The 27,819-nt window shown below is 31.9% G+C and overlaps 1 protein-coding gene across 2 annotated transcripts in view; it reads right to left on the bottom strand.

Moving 5' to 3' along the window:
* Window positions 1–5,068: 5,068 nt before the first annotated feature.
* Window positions 5,069–27,819, bottom strand: part of Septin1 (Septin 1) — a 33,284-nt gene continuing 10,533 nt past the window's right edge. For both annotated transcript variants that reach the window (XM_074138835.1, XM_074138834.1), the window contains 4 exons: window positions 17,828–17,914; window positions 17,253–17,413; window positions 10,791–10,892; window positions 5,069–5,830 (listed from right to left, as the gene is read on the bottom strand). In XM_074138835.1, coding sequence (XP_073994936.1) covers window positions 5,692–5,830; window positions 10,791–10,892; window positions 17,253–17,413; window positions 17,828–17,914 — 489 coding nt within the window. In that variant the 3' untranslated portion in view covers window positions 5,069–5,691. The remainder of the gene's footprint in view (window positions 5,831–10,790; window positions 10,893–17,252; window positions 17,414–17,827; window positions 17,915–27,819) is intronic.

The following is a 27,819-nucleotide window of genomic DNA, read 5'->3' as shown; positions in this document are numbered from 1 at the left end:
TTATTCTGGTATAAGCATTTTTTTTAAATGTTTATGAATTTTTCAGCCTTGTAATTTTTTTGATTTTTTGTAACGTTTTTATTTTTAACCTGTAGTTAATAGTTTATTGATTGTAGATTAATAGATATTACAATTAATGTAAGGTAAATGTTGCGCTACTTGAACAAATATTTTGTACATGAAAATAGCCAGCATTAGGGTCTGTGACTCTAATAAATACTATAAAAATATTAATGAAATGTTAATGCAAGTAAAATTATTTAAATGATACCAATGAAATATTAATGAATTGATCGTCTTCGCTGATTAACTTTATACTTTACTTTTTTAAACTAAGTTTTTGTTATTTTAAATCACATTGACAATTTTTTTTTTTTGTATTCAGAATAAAAAATAAATAAAAGTTTTTGTTACGGAGATTTTTGTACCTTTTGGATAGATTTTCCTTTTGGTCTACTCGGCAAAGTTACATATCTGCTTTACAGATTTTTTTAACATTTGGAATAGGCAATACTTTCATTATAACTTGATATGGTGTTAAGTCGGAACCGTAACTACCACTGGAGAGATTTTTAATAGAATCCTTAGAGTTGCCGTCCCCAAAGTATCCACAAAAACAATTTTTTTGGGAAAACGTTTCGAATAAAGTAGGAAGGCAAAATAAAACTGCCATTCCAGTACTTAGGAGTAAGAAAAGTAGAAGTGGGTTTACAGTACTTCACCCCAAAAATGAAAGAGAAATTAAACGTCAAATACGCACGATTGCAATACTTCCCTTTAGTAGCTGTAAGAGTAGGATGGCACTTTAATGACGCGCCATAAAGTTTGAATAAATTCAAACTTTGGTCGTAGTTATTGATTATTAAGATGGGCCTCACTTAAGTGTTGTAAACTCCGTTTTTAATGTCTACAAGACGTCGAAATCTTCAAAAGTTATATCCACATCAAGTGTTGAATCGAATGTTAATTCAATGACTTAAATCGGTACACGCGTCGATAATTTTAACGATTGCAGTAACTCCTCTTAGTAGAAGTAAGATCATGATGTAACTGGGCACTAGAACTAGTTGCTATGCTTATGGTTACAGCTGTGTATTTTATTAAAACTGTCCGGTAGGACAGTTGTATAAGGGTTGACCATCAAAAACTGCACGAAAAAGTGTAACGTTGAAAAACACCCAACTTTGACAATTTTTTTCTATTTTTCTATAAAAGATAAAATTCCCAAATTTTCTTTATAATATAGGGCAAATCCTCCTTTATAACTGTAATTTTTTTGCAACCACCCAGATCTAATAGGTTTCGAGAAAAAAGTTGCTGAAAATGAGCAAAAACGGCTTTTTCAAAAAATGTTCTTGTTCTTGTTCTTCTTCTTCTTGTTGTTCTTGTTACCTTTTTTGTAAACAACGTAGCGCCTAAACGCGTGAACCGATTTTCATGAATGAGGTGTCATTCGATTCGGAATTTTATGTAGATGTGCCTTTTGGGGGTCTCGGCCCTGTACATCGAATGGGAGAGGAGTTAGCCTCCTTTATGTAAGGCCCCCTCCAAAATTATTATTACTAATTACTCTGTAAATCTTGGCCCGATTTTGATAAAATTTGGTAGGATGATAGGGTTAGGGCTCCCCTACCTAACAATAAAGCGACGATCTGCTCTTACACTTGTTAAGGGGAAGTATAGCAATCGTTTCAAATTATCGACACGTGAACCGATTTTCATGAATGAAGTGTCATTCGAATCGAAATTTTGTACAGATTTGTACTTTAAAAGTCTCGACGCTATGCCTCATAAGGAGGGGAGTTCGCCCCACCCAAATAAGGCCCTTTCTAAAACTATTATTACCAATATTTCTACAAAGCTTAGTCCGATTTTAATAAAATTTAGCTCAAATAAGTGGTTAAAGCTCCTCTACGTGGCTGTGAAGTGCCATCATGCTCTTACACCTACTAAGAGGAAGTACTGCAATCGTTAAAATTATCAATGAGTGAACCGATTTACATCAATGAATTGTCGTTCGATTCAAAATCTTTGCCTTTTAGGGAGAAGTACTGTAATCGCAGTTTATTTTTCTTGCTCCTCTTAAAAGGAAGTACTGAAATCGCAGTTAAATTTTGCTATTTACGTACAAATACCTTCCTATTTTATTCAAAACGCTTTCTCAAAAAAATGGTTATTGAGGATGGTTTGGGGACCGCAACTATAATCATTCTTTAAAAAGATCTCTCCAGTGGTAGTTACGGTTCCGATTTAACACCTTATCAGGTTATAATGATAGAATAGCTTATTCCAAATTTTAAAAAATCTGTAAAGCAGACGTAACTTTGCAAACAGACAAAAAGGAAAATCTATCCAAAAGGTACAAAAATCTCCTTAACAAAAACTTACAGTTTTAAAAGTTAAGTATAAGGGTTGATTAAACGCCAAAAGGTACACAAATCAGCAGTTCCCAACATTTCATTAATACTTCATTGATATAATTTAAGTAATTTTACTGCATTAACTTTTCCTTCACATTTTTTAGAATTTATTAGATGTCACAGACCCTTATGCTGGCCAGTTCATTCATAATATTTTTTTATTATAATTATGATAAAATGAGTGATGAATTATTCTGAGTAGTCACATATACATGCATGTTAAAGTAGAAAAAAACAAAGTTAGAGTCGGCCACTTTTTAAATTTCAATCACGGAGGATTCAAAACAATATTTCAGTCTTAAATTCGTCTTACCGAAATATTCGTGAGCACAAATAACATACATTTAATAACAAGTAGATTATTCAACAATATTTACTCATTTCTCAATTGTAATTTAATTTAGTCCCCCTAATTTTACTTATGGTAAAATACTGGAATAATTAGCTGTCCTAAAAATATGCATATCTTTATTTTCTTTATTTTATATTACATTGTGGGAAGAACACCTAGATTGAGAATGTAATTGAAGAAAACTATATTATTTGCGATAAAGCCAGATTATTTATTACTTATTATTACAAACGTTTGACTACAACATAAAATAACAATTACTTTAATCGAAGAATGAACTTAAACCAATGATTTTTATTTAAAAATAAAAATAAATGCATAAAATCATTGGTTTTTATAACGTTTTCTTTTTCACCTGTGATTAATAGTTTGATTATTATAGATAAATAGATATTACAGTCAATCTAAGTTAAATGGTGTGCTACTTGAGTAAATATTTTGTAGACGAAAATGGCCAGCATAAGGGTCTGTGACATCTAATAAATTCTAAAAAATGTGAAGGAAAAGTTAATGCAGTAAAATTACTTAAATTATATCAATGAAGTATTAATGAAATGTTGGGAACTGCTGATTTGTGTACCTTTTGGCGTTTAATCAACCCTTATACTTAACTTTTAAAACTGTAAGTTTTTGTTAAGGAGTTTGGAAAAAAGGATTTTATTTATTTTTATTCATTCTGAGTTGGGACTTGCTGGAAGTAAGACATGGACAAAACTGTTTGGAAAAACTTGTGTTACCTCTTGTTGACCTGCGAGTCCTCTCGTCAATTTAATGTTATTAAATAATTTATTAAAAAGAATTTATCCTGTGAAACTATTCTGATTAATGGTAAGATTGGCTATCGTTACTCTAGCTTATGTCAAATAGTTTATGGGTCATATCTCTCTGTGAGTGTGTGCGAATGTGTGTGTGTGTGCGTATAGAATCATTGCTCAAGTAAGTGAGAATTAGGAAGAGTCTGCGGCTGGCCTACCATGATGACACTTTATAGTCAAATAGGGAAGCTTTGACCACTTCTTCGAGCCAAATTTTTTCCTAAAACCGGACTAAACGTTATAGAAATATTAGTAATAATTGTGTTAGAGAGGGCCTCACTTGCGTGGAGGCAATGATGCACAGCGTCGAGACCACTAAAATAATTAAATACGTAAAATTTTATTCAAATGACACTTCATTCAGGAAAATCGGTTACGCGACAATTTGAAATGATTGCAAAACTTCCCCTTAATAGGTGTAATAGCTGAACGTCGCTATACATAGGGTAGCCCTAACCCTACCTCATCCTCCAAATTTTATCAAAATCGAACTAAGATTTACAGTTATTAGTAATACTAGTTTTAGAGGGGGCCTTACATTCATGAGGCTAACGCCTCTCCCATTCGACATACAGCGTCAGACCCCCAAAAGGCACATCTACATAAAATTCCGAATCGAATGACACCTCATTGATGAAAATCGGTTTGCGCGTTTAGGCGGCGCTACGTTGTTTACAAAAAAGGTAACAACATCAAGAACAATTTTTGAAAATGCTTTTTTGGCTCATATTTGGTCACTTTCTTCATTGAACCTATCAAATCTAAGTGGTTCCAAAAAAATACTCTTGTAAACGGGGATATGCCCTATATTTTAAGAAAAATTGGGAATTTTATCTTCACCAGGTTTGAATATTGCGTGAGACTGTAAAAAGTAGTTATAGAATCTTAAATGGCTGTTTACTAAAATCATTCTTCTAGGAAATATCGTTTTATTAAATATAAAGTATAAAATTGAAGCTTCCTATACGTAATAAAAGCTCCAAGAAAAAATAATTCTCGTTTAAACCAGAATGGCAAAAATAAAACGTAGCAGAGGGCTTACACAAAATCTTCCAATGCTTTACTTAAAAAAATGTATTTATTACAAATAAAGGTTTGTAGTTATATTTGAAACAATGTAATAAACATAAATAAATATTATCCCATGAATCCGAAAGAAATTCTTAGTAAAAAAAAAAAAAAAACTTAAAATAAAAATAATTTTTTTATCGAAACTCTTATACTAAATTTTCACAAAATTGAGTTTCTTTGTTATATAAAAATAATGATAATTTTTGGTTTTTAAAGTAATGACACTAAATTAATAATAATAATAAAGTTCTACTGTAAATGCTAAAGTTTTCTTTCTGATTGTCCAAATTTTTGGAATTTTAAATAAAATTTGAGATCAAACTCCAGCTTAAACAATGTCTTCTCTTGTTTACTGAATTACTTAAAATTAAATAGCTACATAAATGAAGAACGCAACTCCGACCCAGTGATTTTTCAGGAGACCAAAAAAAAAACTCTAATCAAAAATTAAAAATGTGTTTTTATGTTCCCTCTAGTTCTGACTTAGCAAATTGATTATATAAAAATCTATTTTTCTAACAGCAATAAGTGTGGAGAAAATTTCTTTGTAACGCTTGTGATCGCGCAAATCAGGAAAAAGTAAACTGCAACATTATTACACGGTTGCAGAAAAAACATATGCATATTAAAAATTTAATGAAAAGAGGTTTCGAGGTAATTTTTGAGATGAAATGCTGAAAAGCACAACCCTGAGTATTTTGAACAATTTCTGGATCAATGATTCAGGCTTTAGTGCATAACGCCTTTTTTTTTTTCTTTTTTTTATGCAGAATCCTCTACAAATTTTGTCTGTCAACTTGACAACTTCAACGAATAGAATTTGGCAAGCTACCAAGTGTTTTTTTTGCCTTGGTTTACTTAGGATTAATTTTTTGTTATGGTCAAAAAAACTTAACCTACGACAAACTTGAGATTTTTATCTTTTTAGTAAAACTATCATAATTTCAAGTAAACAAACTATGGCTCTAACTTCCGTTTAAATTCTAACCATTCTAAAAGTTAAAAAAAAATAATCAGTTCCATTCCTTTGTTTTTACAGAGGTTGTTGTTGATGCATTTGAGCTTGCATTTTAGCTAACATTTCTTGCATTCTACGCAATTCAGCTTCTTTTTCTTGTAGAATTTTATCTTTTTCACTTTGCGTCTGTGCTTTTTCGCTTTCTGGCAATGATCTATAAAAATAAATAAGAAAGTAACAATTAAAGGAAAATTTACAACAGAATTTAATTTATTTTACAAAAAAAAAATTAATGTTGGAATATGTACGAATAACTGTTACATATACAGGGTGTTCAGCATAAGACTACGGGGTCATTCCATGTCAAATCAACACAAAAAAAGACCATTTTTGACCTCACCATCTCGGATTTTCTTGAAATTTGGCACATGTGTACTATTGGTATAGACTTGGAAAAATATGAAATTTTACTGTGATATGTCAACTGGTTTATGAGTTACAGGGCTGTAAAGTTGCCAAAAATGGGCTGAAAAACAGGAAACCGCGTGTTTTTGAATTACTGTAGAAGCTTTCCTAATTGAGCTACAGACTTGGGATTGGTGTCATTTTATAGCATATATAATGCCCTTTCCTGTGATATGCGACACCATATGGGTTAGGATTAATAAAGTTTGTTAAATTTAAATTTAAAATTTAAATTTTAAATTTTTTAAAAAGTACATATTTTAAAATTAATTCTATGAATAGCTAATAGTGTTATGAATCACTGGGCAAAATATTAATTTGGGACGACAATGGCTTCATTGTTAAAAAAATTTAAGACTAAAGCTCCTTTTCATGGAAAATATATTCTAATAAAATTAAAGTAATAAATAAATTGAAAATAGTAATAATGAATCAATGAATCAAAATTAATAATTATTAAGATTTAAAATATTAATTTTGAAATCATTTTTAGAATTAATAATTATGATTACAGTAATTATTCATATTAATTATAATATATTATTTTAATGAAATTATGCAGTTAATCAAATTATACAAAAATAATTCAATTCAATATCTTTGTTTAAGAACAGTCTTCTTTGGCTGAGATAACAGCCTCTTTAAGTTGGTTTAAGTCGGCAAAGGGCCTTGTGATGGCGTAGGGGGTTCGGTAAAGAGACTGGCAGCTCGTGCCAGTTTGCAACGACCCTATGGAAATCAAATCCAAACTTCACTACAACTTTTTGAGTGGGCAGTAGAAAACATCACCAACATAGACTTTGCATATTCAACCCAGGAAGACTATGTTGAATCTGAGTGTTTTTTAAAAAATCGGTTTGCTCAAGCATTGGCTATTATAGGAACACAGCAATACCATGCTTTCATTCCCAGAAGTCAATCCAAAATATTGGTTAAAAACGTTTCTATGAAATCAGAAGCTTGCGAAGTTTCAAAATTCCCTGATAAACTAAAATTAGCCGACAAATCAGGTTATATTAGTGTAGTCTATAAAGAAACTGGTGGCTTGGATATGTTTTAGAGAAAAATGAAGAACTTGATGAAGTAAAAGTAACTTTTCTTCATCCAGCTAGACCCTCTAAATCATCTCGTATCCAAGAAATGCCGATATTCTTTGGGTCTCAGTAATGGATGTTTTGATAAAAATTGATCCTGTGACTCTGACTGGAAGAACTTACATATGTCCTTCTAGAAAGTGATGCATGTCAAACAAATGAAGCCTTTTCAAGCTTAAAATAATAAAGAGATCCTATTACTTAACAGTATGTTTTACTTTGGACTTATTAGTGGAATTATTATTAGCATTATTATATTAATATGAATTCAGAGTTGAATTAATCGGATTGGAGCTTTAGACTTAATTTTTTTTAACAATGAAGCCATTGTCGTCCCAAATTAATATTTTGCCCAGTGATTCATAACACTATTAGCTATTCATAGAATTAATTTTAAAATTTTAAAATATGTACTTTTTAAAAAATTTAAAATTTAAATTTTAAATTTAAATTTAACAAACTTTATTAATCCTAACCCATATGGTGTCGCATATCACAGAAAAGGGCATTATATATGCTATAAAATGACATCAATCCCAAGTCTGTAGCTCACTTAGGAAAGCTTCTACAGTAATTAAAAAACACGGGGTTCCCTGTTTTTCGGCCCATTTTTGGCAACTTTACAGCCCTGTAACTCATAAACCAGTTGACATATCACAGTAAAATTTCATATTTTTCCAAGTCTATACCAATAGTACACATGTGCCAAATTTCAAGAAAATCCGAGATGGTGAGGTTCAGACCCCGTGTTGATTTGACATGGAATGACCCTACGGTAACTTCGGGAGGCGATTCTGGGCATCATTTGCAACAAAACATTCCATATAAACTATGGCTCGATTCGGCTCCGTTTTATAGATATTTTTAATTTTGTTTTTTCAAGGTTTTACTACTTTTTAGCAAAAAGATGTCTATATTTCTCAAACTATTAAAGCTACAGCTATTTTAATAAGCTCACTAGAAAGAAGGTTAAATTTCCTTTTAAATAAGCTAATTTGTATTCTAAAATAATAATATTAAGTATTTTACTTTGTGGCCCAAACATAAGAAATAGCAAGTTTCTAATTTTTTCCAAAAACTTTGACTTCATTTTTCTCAAAAACATTTAATATGAAAAAACCGTGCACTACTCAGGAAAAAAATCTACATACGATCACCTTTCGAACGGTATACAATAATTAAGGTTATGTTAAAAACTGACGCAGAAATCTGTTATTAATTGCAAAAAAGTAGGCCTCAAAACAGCGTCGGCATTAAGAAAGGAATTCACCTACCATAAAAATATAACTGATCAGAATCATCAAATCCAGTACGATTTTTTGCAAACGTGTAATTTAATAATTAATTAATTTAAGAATTATATTCAAAAATATAAAATTTACATTATAAATAATAAAATAAAAAGAAGAAAATTGAATATGATGTTAAATGGGTACCAATTTCAAAAGAAAGGATTTTCGTTTAACGAGTTTAGATCTGTGTGTTATTCTGTAGTTAATTAAAGGAATATGCCAAATAATGTGAATAAATCATCATTTTGAACTACTCAATAAACTTTTGGAATTAACAGGTTGTGAAGAGCTAATGAATAAGCCGAACACAGGAGATTGTGGAGAGCTAATGAACTTATTACTCGCTCTGATCCCCAAATTAAATAATAGTGGATGGAATATTTCACCGGACCGCCAGTACATCTCCACGATCGTCTTAGCGTTCGGAACACCCTATCAGCAAAACATCTAGAATACTCCCGCCTAGCTTCTCCACTATTCCAATCTACGAAACCGTAGATGTATAACATATCGCGATATTCAATATTCGAATTCGTTGGCGTAATGACAGCCAAATGACAACTAAATATCTAATGAAAATGTAGACTTTAAACTATCTTTTCTTCTTGTGTATTTAATTGTTTTTGTAAGCCGTATTAGGATAAAACATGTCAGTTTTTAACTTGGAGATTAGAGCGATAAGTACTCGGCTTATTCATTAATTATTAAATTACACGTTTGCAAAAAATCGTACTGGATTTGATGATTCTGATCAGTTATATTCTTATGGTAGGTGAATTCCTTTCATAATGCCGACGCTGTTTTGAGGCCTACTTTTTTGCAATTAATGACAGATTTCTGCATCAATTTTTAACATAACCCCAATTATTGTATACCGTTCGAAAGGTGATCGTATGTAGATTTTTTTCCTGAATAGTGCACGGTTTTTTCATATGAAATGTTTTTGAGAAAAATGAAGTCAAAGTTTTTGGAAAAAATTAGAAACTTGCTATTTCTTATGTTTGGGCCACAAAGTAAAATACCTAATATTATTATTGTGGAATACAAATTAGTTTATTTAAAAGGAAATTTAACGTTCTTTCTAATGAGCTTATTAAAATAACTGTAGCTTTAATAGTTTGAGAAATATAGACATCTTTTTGCTAAAAAGTAGTAACACCTTGAAAAAACATAAAATTAAAAATATCTATAAAACGGAGCCGAATCGAGCCATAGTTTATATGGAATTTTTTGTTGCAAATGATGCCCAGAATCGCCTCCCGAAGTTACCGTAGTCTCATGCTGAACACCCTGAATAGTGCGAGTCCTGATTCAGTATGTGGTGATGAGCATGAGTTTGCTTGAAGGTTCGCTAAACCCAAATAGTTGCACCCATCAACTATCTCAGCAGGCCCTACAAATGTTACAGTATTTGGGGTGTCAATGTAAATGTTTTTCGTGTTGTTAGATAACCGCAAGGAAGAAAAGGCCCCTCTAAAAAAGGGCTAGACCACTTTCTCTTACGGAATTATTATTTTTTAATTTAAGGTGTGCCAACATCTGAGCTCATTGCCACCCAAAACTTTTTTCAGTGCCGGATGCCGGAAAGTGTTCTCTTGTTACAGACAACACTGTCAATCATCGGATAGTGAGTAGTAAAAAACTCCTAGAAAGAGTAATCCTAAGAGCCATCTCAGCATGGGAATCCAATGTGCTAATACCTTGATGAAGCCTTGTATGATACTTCTACAAGCTGCGGTACCTGTGACCTAAAGCCACCGGTTCTTACTGCGTTTAGATCTTTGATTGCTAAGCAGGGCCCTAATTCTCTCTTCTTTTCAGATTCTGTCAAGACCTTCGCCTGCTCCATGAAACAAACTGTACATTCTTTTTGCGATAACTATTCCTGAAATTTGTCACATTTGAATAATAGGCCGGGTGCTCCTTTCTATGCGGAAACCGTGCTGTACTTCACCCACCCATTCATCAACTTGTTATGCTTCAACAGAGAATGAATGGAAAAAAATTACGTTTATAAGAAAAATCTTATCTGATCAAAAATGAAAGTCCCTTTCATGATCTCCAGAATTCGATAAGCATGAACATATCTAATGTGCGGAAGTTCAATGCGCAATAATTAATTGCATGCCTGGATTGGGATCCGCATGCAAACCGTATTAAATATCACATTTGAGGTTGTATGTATTTCAGAAGGCCGTCAATATGCAGGTGTTAGATCATAAAGAGAAACAAGACATCAAAATAAGTAATAATGCTTAAATCCTGTTGAAGTAAATACGCCACAGCATGTTAGTCATTTTTTAACCAAGGCATAAGTACATACGATGTTCTTTTTGGTACGGGTGCACCTTTGGCCAGTCTTTCAGATCTGTAGTTCTCGTAATGTACTTCCTGTGTCACCTCTTGTAAGTCTTGCATGTGAGTTCTACAAACAAAATAATTTTTTTAACTAAAAAGATAAATAAGTTGTATAAAAACATAATAAAAAGTTCTCAGTACTTTAAAATACATGGACATATATCTGAAGTTTAATAACAATATATTAATCTGCGGAGGGTGTTTCTTTGTATATTACGTTCACAACAAAAAGTCAAGGCAACTTCGATTTTAGAGTTTATTTTTAAAAAAGAAAAAGAAAGAAAGAAAACCTAAAAGTGATAATTTGTAACTTTACGAGAAATTAATAAAACATAGTTGTTTAAGTTACACAAGCTCCATAATAATGTGGAAGATATCCATGATCAGCGTACTGCCTGGCTAGATTTTTTAAAACTTTATATTAGTGATACATCTTTAGACTGGTTTAAGGGTGCATCATGTAACGTAGATGAGACCTTTTTTTTGCCTTCTGTAGGCGCATTAAAACTGTCCGGTAGGACAGTTGTATAAGGGTTGATCGTTAAAAACTGCACAAAAAAGCGTATCGTTGAAAAACACCCAACTTTGACATTTTTTTTCTCTTTTTCTATAAAAGATAAATTTCCCAAATTTTCTTTAAATTATAGGACAAACCCTCCTTTATAACTGTAATTTTTTTGCAACAACCCAGATCTAATAGGTTTTGAGAAAAAAGTTGCAGAAAATGAGCGAAAACGGCTTTTTCAAAAAATGTTCTTGTTCTTGTTGTTGTTGTTACCTTTTTTGTAAACAACGTAGCGCCCAAACGCGTGAACCGATTTTCATGAATGAAGGATCATTCGATTCGGAATTTTATGTAGATGTGCCTTTTGGGGGTCTCCACGCTGAACATCGAATGGGAAAGGAGTTAGCCTCCTTTATGTAAGGCCCCCTCCAAAATTATTATCACTAATTACTTTGTAAATCTTGGCCCGTTTTTGATAAAATTTGGTAGGATGATAGGGTTATAGCTCTCCTACGTAACATTAAAGCGACAATCTGCTCTTACACTTGTTAAGGGGAAGTATAGCAATCGTTTTAAATTATCGACTTATGTACCGATTTTCATGAATGAAGTGTCATTCGAATCGAAATTTTGTACAGATTTGCACTTTCAAAGTCTCGACGCTATGCCTCATAAGGAGGGGAGATTGCCCCACCCAAATAAGGCCCTTTCTAAAACTATTATTACCAATATTTCTATAACGCTTAGTCCGATTTTGATAAAATTTAGCACGAAGAAGTGATTAAAGCTCCTCTACGTGGCAGTGAAGTGCCATCATGCTCTTACTTCTACTAAGAGGAAGTACTGCAATCGTTAAAATTATCAATGGGTGAACCAATTTACATCAATGAATTGTCGTACGATTAAAAATTTCTCTTTGCCTTTTAGGGAGAAGTACTGTAATCGCAGTTTATTTTTCTTGTTTTCCTTAAAAAGGAGTACTGAAATCGTAGTTTAATATTGCTATTTACGTACAAATACCTTTCTATTTTATTCAAAACGCTTTCTCAAAAAAATTGTTATTGAGGATGGTTTGAGGACCGCAACTATAATCATTCTTTAAAAAGATCTCTCCAGTGGTAGTTACGGTTCCGACTTAACACCTTATCATGTTATAATGAAACTATTGCTTATTACAAATGTTAAGAAAATCTGTAAAGCAAAAAAGGAAATCTGTCCAAAAGGTACAAAAATCTCTTTAACAAAAACTTACAGTTTAAAATGTTAAGTATAAGGGTTGATTAAACGCCAAAAGGTACACAAATCAGCAGTACCCAACATTTCATTGATATTATTTAAGTAATTTTACTGCATTAATTTTCAATAATATTTTTTAGAATTTATTAGATGTCACAGTCCCTTATGCTGGCCATTTTCATCTACAAAATATTTGTTCAAGTAGCACTGTAGACTGACAATATTTATTTATCTATAATAATCAAACTATTAATCACAGGTTAAAAAGAAAAACGTTATAAAAAATATAAAAAAATATGAGGCTAAAAAATTCAAAAACTTTTTTTAAAAAATGCGTACACCAAAATACATCAATGAATTTATTTTAATTTATTTATTTATTTTTATTTTTAAATAAAAATCGTCGGTTTAAGTTCATTCTTCGATTAAAATGATTGTTACTTTACGTAGTAGTCAAGCGTTAATAATAATAGGTAATTAATCTGGCTTTATCGCAAATAATATAGTTTTCTTCAATTACATTCTCCATCTAGGTGTTCTTCCCACAATGTTGTATATATGTAATATAAAATAAATATAATATGCATATTTTTAGGATAGCTAATTACTCCAGTACTTTACTATAAGTAAAATTAGGGGGCAAAATTAAATTACTATTGAGAAATGAATAATTGTTGTTGAATAATCTACTTGTTATTAACTGTGTGTTATTTGTGTTTACGAATATTTCGGTAGGACGAATTCAAGGCTGAAATATTGTTTTAAATCCTCCATGATTCAAATTTAAACAGTAGCCGACTCTAACTATATCTTTTTCTACTTTAACATGCATGTATATGTGACTACTCAGAATAAAGGGCATATTAAAGATAAATCAGAATAATAATTTGGAATAGAGTTAAAATAATGTGCCTATTTAATAACTAAGATGTAATATACATTTTATCATTATTATAACAAAAAAATATTATGAATGAACTGGCCAGCATAAGGGTCTGTGACAGCTAATAAATTCTAAAAAATGTGAAGGAAAAGTTAATGCAGCAAAATTACTTAAATTATATCAACATTATGAAATGTTGGGTGATTTGTGTACCTTTTGGCGTTTAATCAACCCTTATACTTGACTTTTTAAACTGTAAGTTTTTGTTAATGAGATTATTGTACCTTTTGGATAGATTTTCCTTTTTGTCTATTTTGCAAAGTTACATATCTGCTTTACAGACTTTTTTAAAAATTTGGAATAAGCAATTCTATCATTATAACCTGATAAGGTGTTAAGTCGGAACCGTAACTACCACTGGAGAGATCTTTTTATAGAATGATTATAGTTGCAGTCCCCAAACCATCCTCAATAACATTTTTTTTGAGAAAGCGTTTTGAATAAAATAGCAAGGTATTTGTACGAAAATAGCAAAATTAAACTGCGATTTCAGTACTTCATTTTAAGAGGAGTAAGAAAAATAAACTGCAATTACAGTACTTCTTCCTAAAAGGCAAAGAGACAAAGATTTTGAATCGAACGACAATTCATTGATGTAAATCGGTTCACCCATTGATAATTTTAACGATTGCAGTACTTCCTCTTAGTAGGTGTAAGAGCATGATGGCACTTCACAGCCATGTAGAGGAGCTTTAATCACTTCTTCGTGCTGAATTTTATCAAAATCGGACAAAGCGTTATTGAAATATTGGTAATAATAGTTTTAGAAAGGGCCTTATTTGGGTGGGACAATCTCCCCTCCTTATGAGGCATAGCGTCGAGACTTTGAAAGTGCAAATCTGTACAAAATTTCGATTCGAATGACACATCATTCATGAAAATCGGTACATAAGTCGATAATTTAAAACGATTGCTATACTTCCCCTTAACAAGTGTAAGAGCAGATTGTCGCTTTAATGTTACGTAGGAGAGCTATAACCCTATCATCCTACCAAATTTTATCAAAAACGGGCCAAGATTTACAGAGTAATTAGTAATAATAATTTTGGAGGGGGCCTTACATAAAGGGGGCTAACTCCTCTTCCATTTGATGTATAGCGTCGAGACCCCCAAAAGACACATCTACATAAATTTCCGAATCGAATGACACCTCATTCATAAAAATCAAGAAGAACAAGAACATTTTTTGAAAATGCCATTTTTGCTTATTTTCGACAACTAAAAGAAAAAAATTGTCAAAGTTGGGCGTATTTCAACGTTACACTTTTTCGGTGCAGATTTTGACGATCAACCCTTATACAACTGTCCTACCGGACAGTTTTAATTTACGCTGGGGTTGTTAATAATTACAAACTCAATGTTTTGATCAAGGTTTATTTTTAAATTACTTTTATGTTTTTGATAGTATATCAATTCAGTTCACCTTTTCATATCAAAGAGTAAGTATTCTTGCTGATTTTCTTAATTTAAAACATGTCGCGCGGGATTCAATTAAGTGAAACTGAGCAACAAAGAATAATCGGCTTAAAAAGAATCGGTATGACACAAAGGCAAATCGCTAGTGATTTAAACCTCTCCCAAGGTGTGATTCAAAACTTTTTAAAGTTAGGTTCAGAAAATTATGGAAAAAAATAAAAGAACTGGAAGGCCTCCAAGATTTTCCAGTTATGTGAAACGCGCCGTTTTAAGAGAAATTTCAAAAACTGGTGCTTCTTCTGCTCAGTTTGTGATGCGATTCAACCTTGGGTGTGATGCCAGCTTAATACGGAAGTGGATAGCTGAAACCAGGTATTTAAAATATCGTAAAATTACAAGAAAACTGCAGCTCAAAAAACATCATTTACAACAGCGCATGCAGTTTGCTGAAAAACACATCCAGGAAAGCGAAATTTGGTCCAGGGTGATTTTCAGTGACGAAAAAAAGTTTAATCTTGATGGTCCTGACGGTTTTAACTATTACTGGCACGACATAAGAAAGGAGAAAAAAACGTTTTCTCGAAGGTCAATTGGGAAAAAGGAAAATTGGGGTGGTGGGTTTGGGCTGCTTTCAATGAAAAGGGCAAGTCTCAAATTGCATTCATCACTGGCAAAATGAATGCAGATAGTTATCAAAAAGTGTTGGAAGAATTTCTTTTGCCTTTTATTACATTACTAGAAGAAGAAGAGATAATTTTTCAACAAGATAATGCACCGATACACAAAGCAAGGTCCACAAAACAGTGGTTTGAGGATTTCGGGCTCAATGTTTTGGATTGGCCGGCTGTTAGTCCAGATCTTAACCCCACTGAAAATTTGTGGCAAGGGACGCCTATGACATTCAGAAGCCAGAGATCCAAAATGTCAAAGAATTCAAAGAAAGGATCACTAAGGCTTGGGAAAACATCCCTAAACACATTTTGATAAACTTAGGAAAAAGTGTTCCCAGAAGGCTGTTGGAGGTAATTAAAAAACGTGGGGGAAGATCTAATTATCAAAAGGTATTCTCACTTGAAAAATTTTGAGTTTATAATTTTTCACATCTGTTTTTACTATTTTGTTACATTTTTTAGCTAATCCAGGCAATGTAATCTGACTAACAATAAAATTTTCACAAATCATTCAAACTATATTATCAAGGTATTATATTTTGTTAAATAAATTCTAAAAAAACTATCACAGTGATGAAAGATAAGAAGGGTGTTGTTAAAATGGAAGAAAATAAGATACTCAGTATTATCCATGACTTCTATTGCTACTTATACAGCACCCCAGAAGAAGAGAAAGAAGTAAGGACACAATAGTAGCCGTGATACTCAACTACGGTCGGAAGAAGGACCAGAGGAGGCACTTTTGAAGACACATTACATGCTGCACAAGCTGGGTAAAGTGCATTATTTGATAAATTAAGAAATAAGTTTGAACATTTAAAACTAAGATATTGAACATTTAGATATGTGACAGGATATTTCCAATTTTTTTGGTAATTAAACGCAACTCTTCCAAAATTACCAAAAAAAGTATTTAACATTCTTGTTTGTAACAGAAGTATAATTATTATTTAGCCATTTGCTCAATGCTTGTAAACATCTAAAGCACTTAACATTTGATTATTGCTTCGAAAATCACTTGGAAAACTATGTATTTCCCGATATTAAGAAAAATACTAGCTATACTGCCTTGGTAATATTTTCAGTAGAAAGGGGATGAAAAAATACATAAAAATGACCCATCAAGTGCTCTTCTTTCTCTTTGAAAACAAGTTAAAAAATTGAAATATGATTAATAAATATCGGATTTTGAAATGGCCTAGCACCTTTAATTTTGAAGATATCGAATTGCGGTTTACAGTTTATTTCATTACTTTTTATACTCTTTAAAACTGCGTATAAGAAAGAGGGGGTCATCTACGAACCCTTACTTTTGAACGCGCGTCTGCCGCGTACGCGATCATGAATCTAAAATCAAGTCACATATTCGGAAACTAGAGGTGATGGGCAACAAATTTTTCCTCTACCATTTATTGCTCAAATTAACCGTTTAAGCATGAAATGCATTTGAGCCGTCTTAAAATGAACACCCTGTATTATACATATATTTTAATTTAAGGCGCATCCACATCTAAGGTTATTGGCGCCCATTATCATCATTATTATTATTATTATTATTATCATCAATATTATTATTATTATTATCATCATCAATATTATTATTATTATCATCAATATTATTATTATTATCAATATTATTATTATTATTATACTTACATTAACATTGTCCTGAGTTTAATAAAATCACAATGATCTGGATTTTCTACTTCGACTACACCCCAAGGATAGAGTCGTCCGCGTACTTTGCGACCTCTAGCTTCAAGTAAAGTATTAGATCCACATACAGCAAACGGTACAGCTTCTTTTAACTGTCTGACCTAAAAATTGGAAGATTAAAACGATTTTTAGCACGTTTGTCTAATACAATGGACATCTTGGATTTAAATGCAGCTTTTAGATAAGACTTTCCTATTCCAAGTGTGCAAGTGTTGTTTGAAATTAAAGAACCAATCCGAAGGGTCTTTATACCTTGTTTTCTGAAGCACAAGAGAAGCCGATTAGCTTTAAATGGAAGGCTTTCTATCGAGTGTATCATAGTCCCTGTTAACTTTGACAGTCTACAACTTCGTTATTTCCATTGACGGCACATTGACAGGAAATCCGTTGAAAAGTTGAATTCAACTTTTATAACTTCATTATCCACCGTGCGGGACTCACAACCAACAGCACAAAACATTCTACATTACAGCTTTAAAAATTCAAAGACCTTATTAAAATTAAGAATCAAGTACCTGCTCTTTGTAGTCCTCATCTTCATCACTATCACAATCAGGTAATGGATAGATCTTTATTCCATTTTCTTCAATTTCTTCCATTATCTAAAAACACATATATTTAATAAATAATGTATGGAGTTTGGTAGCGTGAATAGATCGCTCTCTGTTGATCTTTAAATTTTATTGGTTTGAAGTGATCAGTTTGCAGTGAAATTTGTCATAGTTTTAGAACATAAAGAATTGATTATATTTGTGAAATTTCATTGAAAATAGTGCATTTTCTTCGGAGAAATTAAAGGAAATTGAATTTAATAATTGATGAGTTATTAGAGAGCGATTGTTGTGATAGAGCGTACAGTTCGGAGAGATAAGACAAAGTTCAAGAGCTTTTGTTAGTGTTTCAATTTTTCGTAATCATTTTAAAAGTAACTGAAATAATATTTTAATTTATCTTTAATAATTTATTGTCTCCTAAATTTTAAATAAATATTAGTAATGGCTAATGAATGAAATCAAGAAAAATTTAAGTGAGACAAAAGAGATAAAAACAACTTTGGAAAAGACTTTAACAATTATGGAAGATGTAATGAAGCAGTTTTCTGACGTGAAAATGAAATTTAAGGAATTGGAAGAAAAGAATTTTCGCCTTACTGAAGAAGTTATAATGTTAAATAGACAGTTGCGGAAAAATAATTTAATTATCTATAACGTACCTATCGCTGAAAATGAAAACGTTGTAGATACGGTAAAGGAAGTATGTGCTGGATGCGAAATTACAATAACTGATCAGGATATTAATAATTGCTTCAGAATAGGGAAAGGAGGTGAACCACGGCCTATTTTGGTTTCGTTGAACAGTTATCTGCTAAAAAGGAAAATATTCAGCAATAAACAACTTTTTCAGCACAGGCATTTCCGGTTAAGCCACGACCGTACTAAAGAGGAAAGAGAAGAAGGAAGAAGGATCTTCGCTTGCATAAGCAAAATGAAGAATTTGGACATAAGGGCAAATTACAATAGGAAAGTGTTCTCATTCAGAGGTAACCGTTACACTTTGAAGGAGGCTGAAGCTCTGTTTACTGAAGATCAGACCGGAAGTCAATCGGATACTCTCTCAGATGAACAAATCAAGAAAAAGAAAAAGGTGAGGAGTTTGACCTCGTACTTGGTTGTGTTCACATCGTCTCCACGTATTTTGTGATTTTTCAAGTGGTTAATATTGAGTTTTTTGAATGAAAATTTACAGAGTTTTAGTGAAAGCTACGAACATTATTTGTGCGAAAAATCAAACGAATCTATAGAGTAGTTGTTTGATTATAGTGAAAAATAAAATAATAACGATTGGTTTGAGCAATCCATACACTTGGTTATTATTTGTAACAGTGTGTTACTAAGTGGGGTGGGCTGGAGGTGTGGAACATTGATAGTACAGGTAATGCTTCTAAACTGTATTTCTTTATAACTTTCTGTGTATTACTCTTGGACCTTTTTTATAAATAATTTTCCACTATACATTAATTAAAGTACATTAATTAAATTTTTAAATAAAAATCCCCAAAAGTTCTTATGTCTAAATCTTTAAAGGATTATTTTGAAGAGATAGAAAATAAAACACCAGTGAGTTCTGACAAGAGAGAAAATAAAACACCAGTGAGTTCTGACAAGAGGAAAGCTAAACGATCTCGCTCTTCACCAGGTTATTCTGAAGCTGAAAGATCTAAGAAAGGAAGAGCCAAAATTTTTGGAAAGGAGATGGATAAGCAAGTTGGAACAATGTCTCTTAAAGAACTTCTAGTTGAAATGAGCAATCTAATTGACTCGAAGAATCTTGCTAGTAAAAAAGATATTGAAGTTGTGAAAAAGGAGTTATGTGAAATAAAAAAAGAAAATATAAATTTAAAAGACGAAGTTGTATTATTAAAAGTGGAAATGAAGAAAAGGGATGTTAAACTTGAAATGTTGGAAAATTTTACCAAGAGAAATAATTTAATATTTAAAGGTTTAACAGTAGAAAAAGGCGCAGAAAAGAGTACAATTGAAAAATTTTGCGATAGTAAGAAAACGGTAATGGAAATATTAAAAAAATCAGGGAAGTTAAAGGGTACGGGGTACTACATAGACAGAGACTTTGCCTGGCAAACAAGAATGAAGAGGAAAAATATGTTTCTGTTTAGAAAAGAACTCCTGCAGAAAAATCCAAACTTGAAGGTGCGTATCTTGACCGACAGTATGTTAATTGAGGGGAAGAGATTCAACTGTGATGATACAGGGTCACTAAGAGCCATCTGTGAAGAGGACGAGACATGGTTACAGCAACTAAGTGAAAGGAAATGAGAAGAATTAGTCTGTCAGGTATATTCAACTGGTGAAGAAAATCCTGATTGTAAGTTATGTAATATTTTGTCATATAATGTAGCGGGGCTCAAAAATAAGGTAAAAGATAATTTTTTTATTAACTTAGTGTGCAAATATGATATTATCATTTTATTAGAATCATTTATTGAGGAGAAAGATTTTGCTTTATATAAGGATAGTTTTCTTGATTATAATTTATTCTGGTGCCCTGCAGTAAGAACATCTTCTTTTGGTAGGGCTTCTGGGGGAAAAGTAATAGGTGTAAAAAAGGGAAATGAAAATTTACAAATAGTGTTATTACAAAATTGGGTATCAGTTAAAATAACTACTAGTGATAGAGTTGTATTTTTAATGCCAATATATGTAAATTGTTCTAATTGGGAAGAAGAGTATGATGAGTTAGAGAACTTTCTAAATAATAATAATGATTTATCATTTATTTTGATTGGGGACTGGAATGGGAGAATTGGAATTAATCAAGGTACTCTAGATGAAACTGATAAACTGGTTGATAATGTTGTATTAGGTAGAAATTCAAAGGACAAAAACAAAGATGGCAAAGACACTAAGTTGTTAAAATTATGGGCGGATAACAATCTTATTGTGTTAAATGGAAGAGTGAAGGGTGACATGGGTGGAGAATTCACTTTTTTGGGTAGTAGAGGTAATTCTGTTATTGACTATGCTGTAATTGACCTTGGGATTCTGAGTATTGTAAATAGTTTTGAGGTGCTCGCGGAGAACTTTTCAGACCATATGCCAATTTCTTTGACAATTTACATAAAAGAAAGACAGTTAGAGGAAAAAGTACTGCCCTTAATTCCTGCTTTTAATTGGTCAAAAAATGACAGATTAACTTTTCAGAATAAATTAAATTCATATTTAAGTGATTCAAACAATATACAAAATAGAATAGTAGATTTAGATTTTATCAGAAGTGCGGTAAAGTTTTGTGCAGAAACAAAAAGAAATAACGCTGTCTTTAATAAGTATAGTTTGAAAAATAAAAAACCGTGGTTTAATTATAACTGTCAGAAATTAAGAAATAAGACCTTTGCTCTTTTAAACCTGTTTAGGAGGTGTAATAGTGATTTAGTAAAAAACCAATACAGAGAAACCAATAAAAAATACAAAAGTTATATACAGAAGGCACGCCAAGAATATTACATTAAAATTAGTAAAAATTTTACAGAAGTAAATACCAAATCATTTTGGAAAATGGTTAAAAAATTTAAAAAGTGCAATTTTCAGTATGCCCCACAAATTAAAGCAACAGAATGGGTTGAATATTTCCGGTAGCTCTCCAATCCACCAATCATATGTGATCGAATGCTATTTGTAGAACCACGTTATGAAGATGAATACTTAGACTCTCCAATTGAATTACCTGAATTAGAACAAGTTTTACATAAAGCGAAAAATAATAAAGCCCCGGGGCTTGACAGAATTACGCATGAATATTATAAAAACGCACCTGATTCATTTTTGAAATTAATAGTAGAAGCTTTTATTAATCTAAAAGAGAACGGAAATTTACCGGATAATTGTAAAACATCTATAGTTTTTCCATTACATAAAAAAGGAGATCGGGATTTGATTACTAATTACAGAGGTATATCATTCATAGATACAATAATGAAGTTGTATACCGGGATATTGACAAATAGATTGACGGAATGGTAGAGAATGACGGCCGGTTGTACGAAGGGCAGTGCGGTTTTAGGAGGCGATACTCAACAATGGACAATTTGTTTACTTTAACAAATATTATTCAATATTACATTCAAGATAAAAATAAAAGAGTCTATTGCTTTTTTATCGACTTCAGAGCTGCATTTGATTCGGTAGATCGCTATTCACTTTTCATAAAACTGTTTAATCTGGGGGTATCCGCGAAATTCATAAATGCAATAAAAGCGTTATATGAACAAACAAATGCAGTAGTTTGGCTGAAAAACGGAGTATCTGACTCATTTAACACAAATGTGGGTGTAAAACAAGGTTGCCTCTTGAGCCCCTTATTATTTTCTATTTATATTAACGATTTAGCGGAATATGTTGGCGGTGGCTTAAAGGTTGGAAATATTAAAATTGGCACCCTTCTGTTCGCGGATGATGTAGTGTTAATTGCTGATCACCCGTTTATTATGAAAGAAATGATAAAAAAGCTAGAAATGTATTCAGATTTATGGAATTTAACTGTAAGTATGAAAAAATCTAAAATGATGGTGTTTAAAAAGAATACAGGAAAATTAAAAAGAATTGAGAGGTGGTACTTAAGAGGAGAACCTGTAGAAATTGTAAATAACTATAAGTATTTGGGGATAACGCTAACGCCACAACTGAGATATACAAACTACTTAAATGAAAAATATAAAGCGGCGAAAAAAGCGATTAATTGTATTTGGTCTGGCATTTTTATGAATGATTATATACCATTTTCAAAAAAACTGCAAATTTTCGATTCAATAGTTTTGGCATCTATGTGCTATGGTTGTCAGATATGGGGATACAATATTTACGAACAGTTGGAAAAAATTCAAAGGTTCTTTTTAAAGAAAATACTCAGGATCCCAAGTGTCACTCCTAACTATGTTTTATACTTAGAAACTGGAAAGGATTTGTTTTTTTACAAAGTCTTTCAGCTACATGTTAAGTATATATTAAAAATATTTGATTATGATGATAAAAGGTTTCCGAAAATTGTGGCTAAATTAATTATTAGGGAGAAAGTGTCATGGTTTGGTGAGTGGCTGAATTTAGCAAATAAATATAAATGTAATCTAGACAGTCCTTTCATTTCTAAAAGCAGATGGGAAAAACAAATAGATGATATTGTTGAGATAATGAAAAAATCTTTTCATCAGGAATTTATTAGAAAAGCTCAACAATCGCAATACCATAAATTATACCAAGAACTACTACCCATAGAAAATAATCACTATATTAATAATAAAAAAATAGATTTTATTAGAACAATAGTTAAAGTTAAAGGAGAACTCCTAAACCTAAATTATAAACCGTGGTTATCAGATAGGGTCTACCTATGTTCACTCTGTAATAAGAAAGAATTCGAGGATACTGTACATTTTATGACTGCCTGTCCAACGCTAGGTTTTATCAGAAAAACCTTTTTTGGAAAGTCTGTAATAACAAAAGAAGAATTAATAAAAGTTTTAAAATCTGATCAACTCAGTAGTATATATATGTATACAAAAAATGCTTTAGAGTACAGAAATTGGTTGGTAGAGCAGTTCAATTATTGAGTGTACGTTGGTGTGTGTGTTTGTATGTGTTGTACTGGATTGTATATAATTAAACAAAATAAATATGTTCATTTAGGAAAAAACAAAGAAAGGTCAAATTCCTGGCAGACGGTTGTTTTCAACCATTGTCAGATTGCTTTTTATTCTTTAAGAAATATAATTTTGAGTTTAATCAGTTTAAAAAGTTTATTTTGTAATTTAATTTGTAAAGTTTCTTTTTTTATGTAAATAAAGCATATTCAATCATTCATTCATTCAAAAGAAAAAGGTTGATGAAATCAAAGAAAAAGTGAGTATGTTTCGATTTCGCCCTAGATCGCCCTCAACTTCATCAGTCAGATCACTTCCCTCCTGATGGCATCCATCTATTTACAACCAACCCTCACGTACTACTGCTTCTGGAGAAAACCATCTACAGGAGCCTCCTGAGAAAGTTTCGCTGGAAGTTTAGTAGGTGATTCTTCTGATTCTTTTAATGATAATTATTATAATTTATTATTTTGGAACATTGAAGGTTTTAATTGTATCTATAACATGAATATTGAAACCAAAAATATGTTAATCAAGCAAGATGTAATATCCCTTTCAGAAACTTTTTTAATTAGTTCTCCATATAGTTTGCCCAACTGGTTAAATGAGTATATTTTTATACATTCTGAAGCAATTAAGGAGAAACAAAAAGGTAGGGCTAGCGGTGGTATAGCTTTTCTTATTAAAAAAAGGTTAAACCAAAAGTTGAGCATTATCAGCTCTACAAACCTTTGGTTAATTATTCATATAGAAATTGAAGGTTTCTCTTTTATTATAGGGCACGTGTGCTGGAGACCAACTTGTGATAGTGATGTATGTGTACAGTTATTAGACGATATGTTATTAGAATTAGAAAATGCGAACAAATATGATAATATTGTAATTGGGGGTGATTGGAATGGTCGAGTAGGTAACCTTAATCAGATTGATGAAGATTTATTATTAGGTATTAATTTATATGGAGAAAGAGTTTCATTAGATAATGTTATAAATGCAAGGGGTAGAAAACTTACAGAATTAATGGAGGAGCACGGTCTGTTTCTGGTTAACGGAAGAAGTGCGAGCGATAAAAAAGGAAATTATACATGTATAACTAGTAATGGTGCGAGTATAATAGACTTAGTATGGGCGAATTTTTCTATTGCTAGGGTTATTCATAATTTTGAAGTTTTAGATTTAGTAGAAAATTCTTGTCATCTTCCATGTTTGTTAAGTTTAGAGGGGATAAATAGGAATATTAATATAAATATTGACAATAAAGTAATGAAAAAAAAAGCTTTTGCATGGAATGCCGACAAATCGCTAATGTTTCGCACCTTATTAAATCAATCAGAAAAATTGTACTTTAATTCTTGTCATTCAGATTCATTATATAACAATGTCACTCAAGCTATAAATGAAACAGCAAAACAGTTAGATTTAATAAAAGATGTACACAAGCAAAAAGTAAACAGTCATAAAAGTCCATGGTTTAATGCACAATGCTCTGAAGCAAAACGGAAAGTTAAAAATAGTTTTAAAATCTGTAAATTAAATAATTTTAATTCTAACGTACTTAAAGAATATTATGATAGTAAGGTGGCTTAAAAAAAATGTATTCAATTAACAAAAAAGGAATATTACAATAGACAAGTCCAACAAATATCTGATGCTAGAAACTGTAAAGATTTTTGGGATGTAATAAATAGATACAAAAAGCCGAAAATTCAAAGAGATTCTGTTTCAGTAGGAGCCCTAATTAGTTTTTATAGAAATTTATACCCACCCAGAGAAGAAATTCTAGTTCGATATGATAGATTATTGAGTGTACCAGAACTTGATAAAGATTTTACTTTAGAAGAACTGCGGAATGCTATATTTAAAAATAGTAAAGGGAAAGCACCTGGAACGGATTGCATCCCCTATGAGGTGTACAAAGCAATGCCTGCTAACTGGGAACATTACATACTTAATCTGTTCAATGTAATTTTTAATAGCGGCAAAATACCAGACAAATGGGGCGAAGTATTTATGCATTTCATTTTTAAAAAAGGAGATAAATCGGATCCGGCAAACTATAGAGGTGTGGCCTTAATTAATACTATGGCTAAATTGTTCACTTCCGTCCTTGCTGAGAGAATAATTTATTGGACTGAAAGTAATAAAATATTGGCTGAAGAGCAGAATGGGTTCAGAAGGAACAGGGGTTGTGTAGATAACATATTCGTTCTGGGTACATTAATAAATATCAATCTTAGACTTAAAAAAGGATAGTTTTCGCAATATTCGTGGACTTTAGAAGGGCATTCGATACCATTGATCATGTAAATTTACTTCAAAAATTATCTAATATCGGTATTAGTATAAAAATAATTAATATAATCAAAGAGTTGTACAGTAAAGCTAGGGTATTGATAGAGGATGAGAGAATAGAGTTGACTAAGGGAATATTGCAAGGAGACGTACTTTCACCTCTGCTGTTCTCCTTGTTTATTAATGATTTGGTGAAATTTCTTGAAAAGGAAAATACTCGAGGTGTAACTATAGATAGTAGTGGGGACTTGAATATATTACTTTTTGCTGACGATGTCGTGATTTTATCAAATTCATGGATTGATGCTCAAAAGAAATTAAAATTACTAGAAAGATATTGCAATGAAAATAAAATAGAAGTAAATTTAAATAAAACAAATATTATAATATTTCGGCGAGGTGGAGTAATTAAAAAAATGAAAAAAATAATGTTTAAAGATGAAGAGATAAGAATAGCTGATCGTTACAATTATCTCGGGGTCATCTTTTCAAGTTCGGGCAGATTTAATATAAATACTGAGGCGGTCATAAAGAAAGGCTTGTTGGCTTCAACAAATGCTAGATCGGTATTGAACAGGGCTAAAAGTAACGTATTGGCAACGGAATTAACTTTATGTAGAGCATTAGTGGATTCAACATTGCTTTATGCGTCCGAAATTTGGGCTTCCCTCTATTGCGCGAAACTGGAAATGGTTTCGCTTAGGTATTTTAAATGTCTTTACCACTGGACACGCAATACTCCGAACCATTTAGTTCGTCTAGAGACCGGGTACAACCATATTGAAGTAGAAATTGTGAAACGTATGTTTCTATGGTTAAATAAAGTTAACAATATGCCGGATTACAGATTGCCGAGAATATGTATGGAGAGGTTGCGGGCACTAGATAAATGGCCGGGTAATAAAGTGTACTATAATTGGTTTACCCAGCTAAAAGAAAAGCTAGTGGTAGTGGGCATGCGAGAGTACATGGATATAAATAATAGATGCGCAGTAAAGAGGGTGCTAGGAAATCTATTTGAAAAATTTAGCAATCACCATATTTCGAGAGATGTAGAGGCGGCCATAAACTCCAGATAAGGGAAGGGATTAGCTATGAGGTTAGCATACTGGACTCCCACGCGGAGGTCCCGGGTTCGAATCCAGCAGCTGACCCTTAGATTTTCTCTTCCTAGGAGCTTCTTACAGCTCACTGTCCGGTGATGGACAGTGTTGTCTGTAACGAGAGAACACTGTCCGGAGGCCGGCAGTGCACTGGAAAAAGCTCCGGGCGCTAATGACCTCAGCTGCTGATGCGCCAAAAAAAAAAAAAAAAAAAAAAAAACCTCCAGATATAACTCCTTCTATAGGAATATAAGTACACTAGGTTTAGGAGAACAGTATCTGGAAATACCGAATAAATAATATCTGGTGCGAACATTCAAAGGTCTTTCTCACTACACTTACGTTCTCAAGGTTCTAAAATATAATTTTTTTGATTAAATAAAGTGAACTTTGTTGACATCACTATAACGGTGCTTTAAGAGATAGAATTACACAATCCACTAAAATTGGGAAAAGCTAAACACCTCCTCCCACAAAACTAATGAATTAATTTCGTGGAAAACATTGTACAAATACATATAAGTATGTATACAAAATCTATGTAAAAAAAAATACAAATACATGTATGAATGGAATAATTAAAAATCTGAGGCTGTTTCCCAAAAAATCTCAACTGAAAAGTCAATCTCGTAAAGGACACAATCGGGGCAAAGTACACTCGGAAAAACAAAACTCAAAGTTAGGCTTTCTATTATTTTCCGTTACTGAAGTATATAGTTCACACACTGACCACTTTCTAAAAATCACTTTTTCGGACTCAGAGGAACTATTAGGTTGTCCGGAAAATAATGCAGAATTATGGTTTTAAAATAAAATAAAATAAAATTATTTATAACTGTTTTTATTAATCAAAAGTCTCCATTACTTTCTATACATTTCTGCCAACATGTGGGTAACTTTTCCATACCCACAGTATAGAATTTGGAATCCTAAGAATTTATAAATTTGTTACGCTCCCCAA

This window comes from Rhodnius prolixus, unplaced genomic scaffold (genome assembly GCF_049639745.1).
Source record: "Rhodnius prolixus isolate KJV_2025 unplaced genomic scaffold, Rpr scaffold_11, whole genome shotgun sequence".
NCBI classification, from domain to species: Eukaryota; Metazoa; Arthropoda; class Insecta; order Hemiptera; family Reduviidae; genus Rhodnius; species Rhodnius prolixus.
This window is presented reverse-complemented; position numbering and strand designations above follow the sequence as displayed.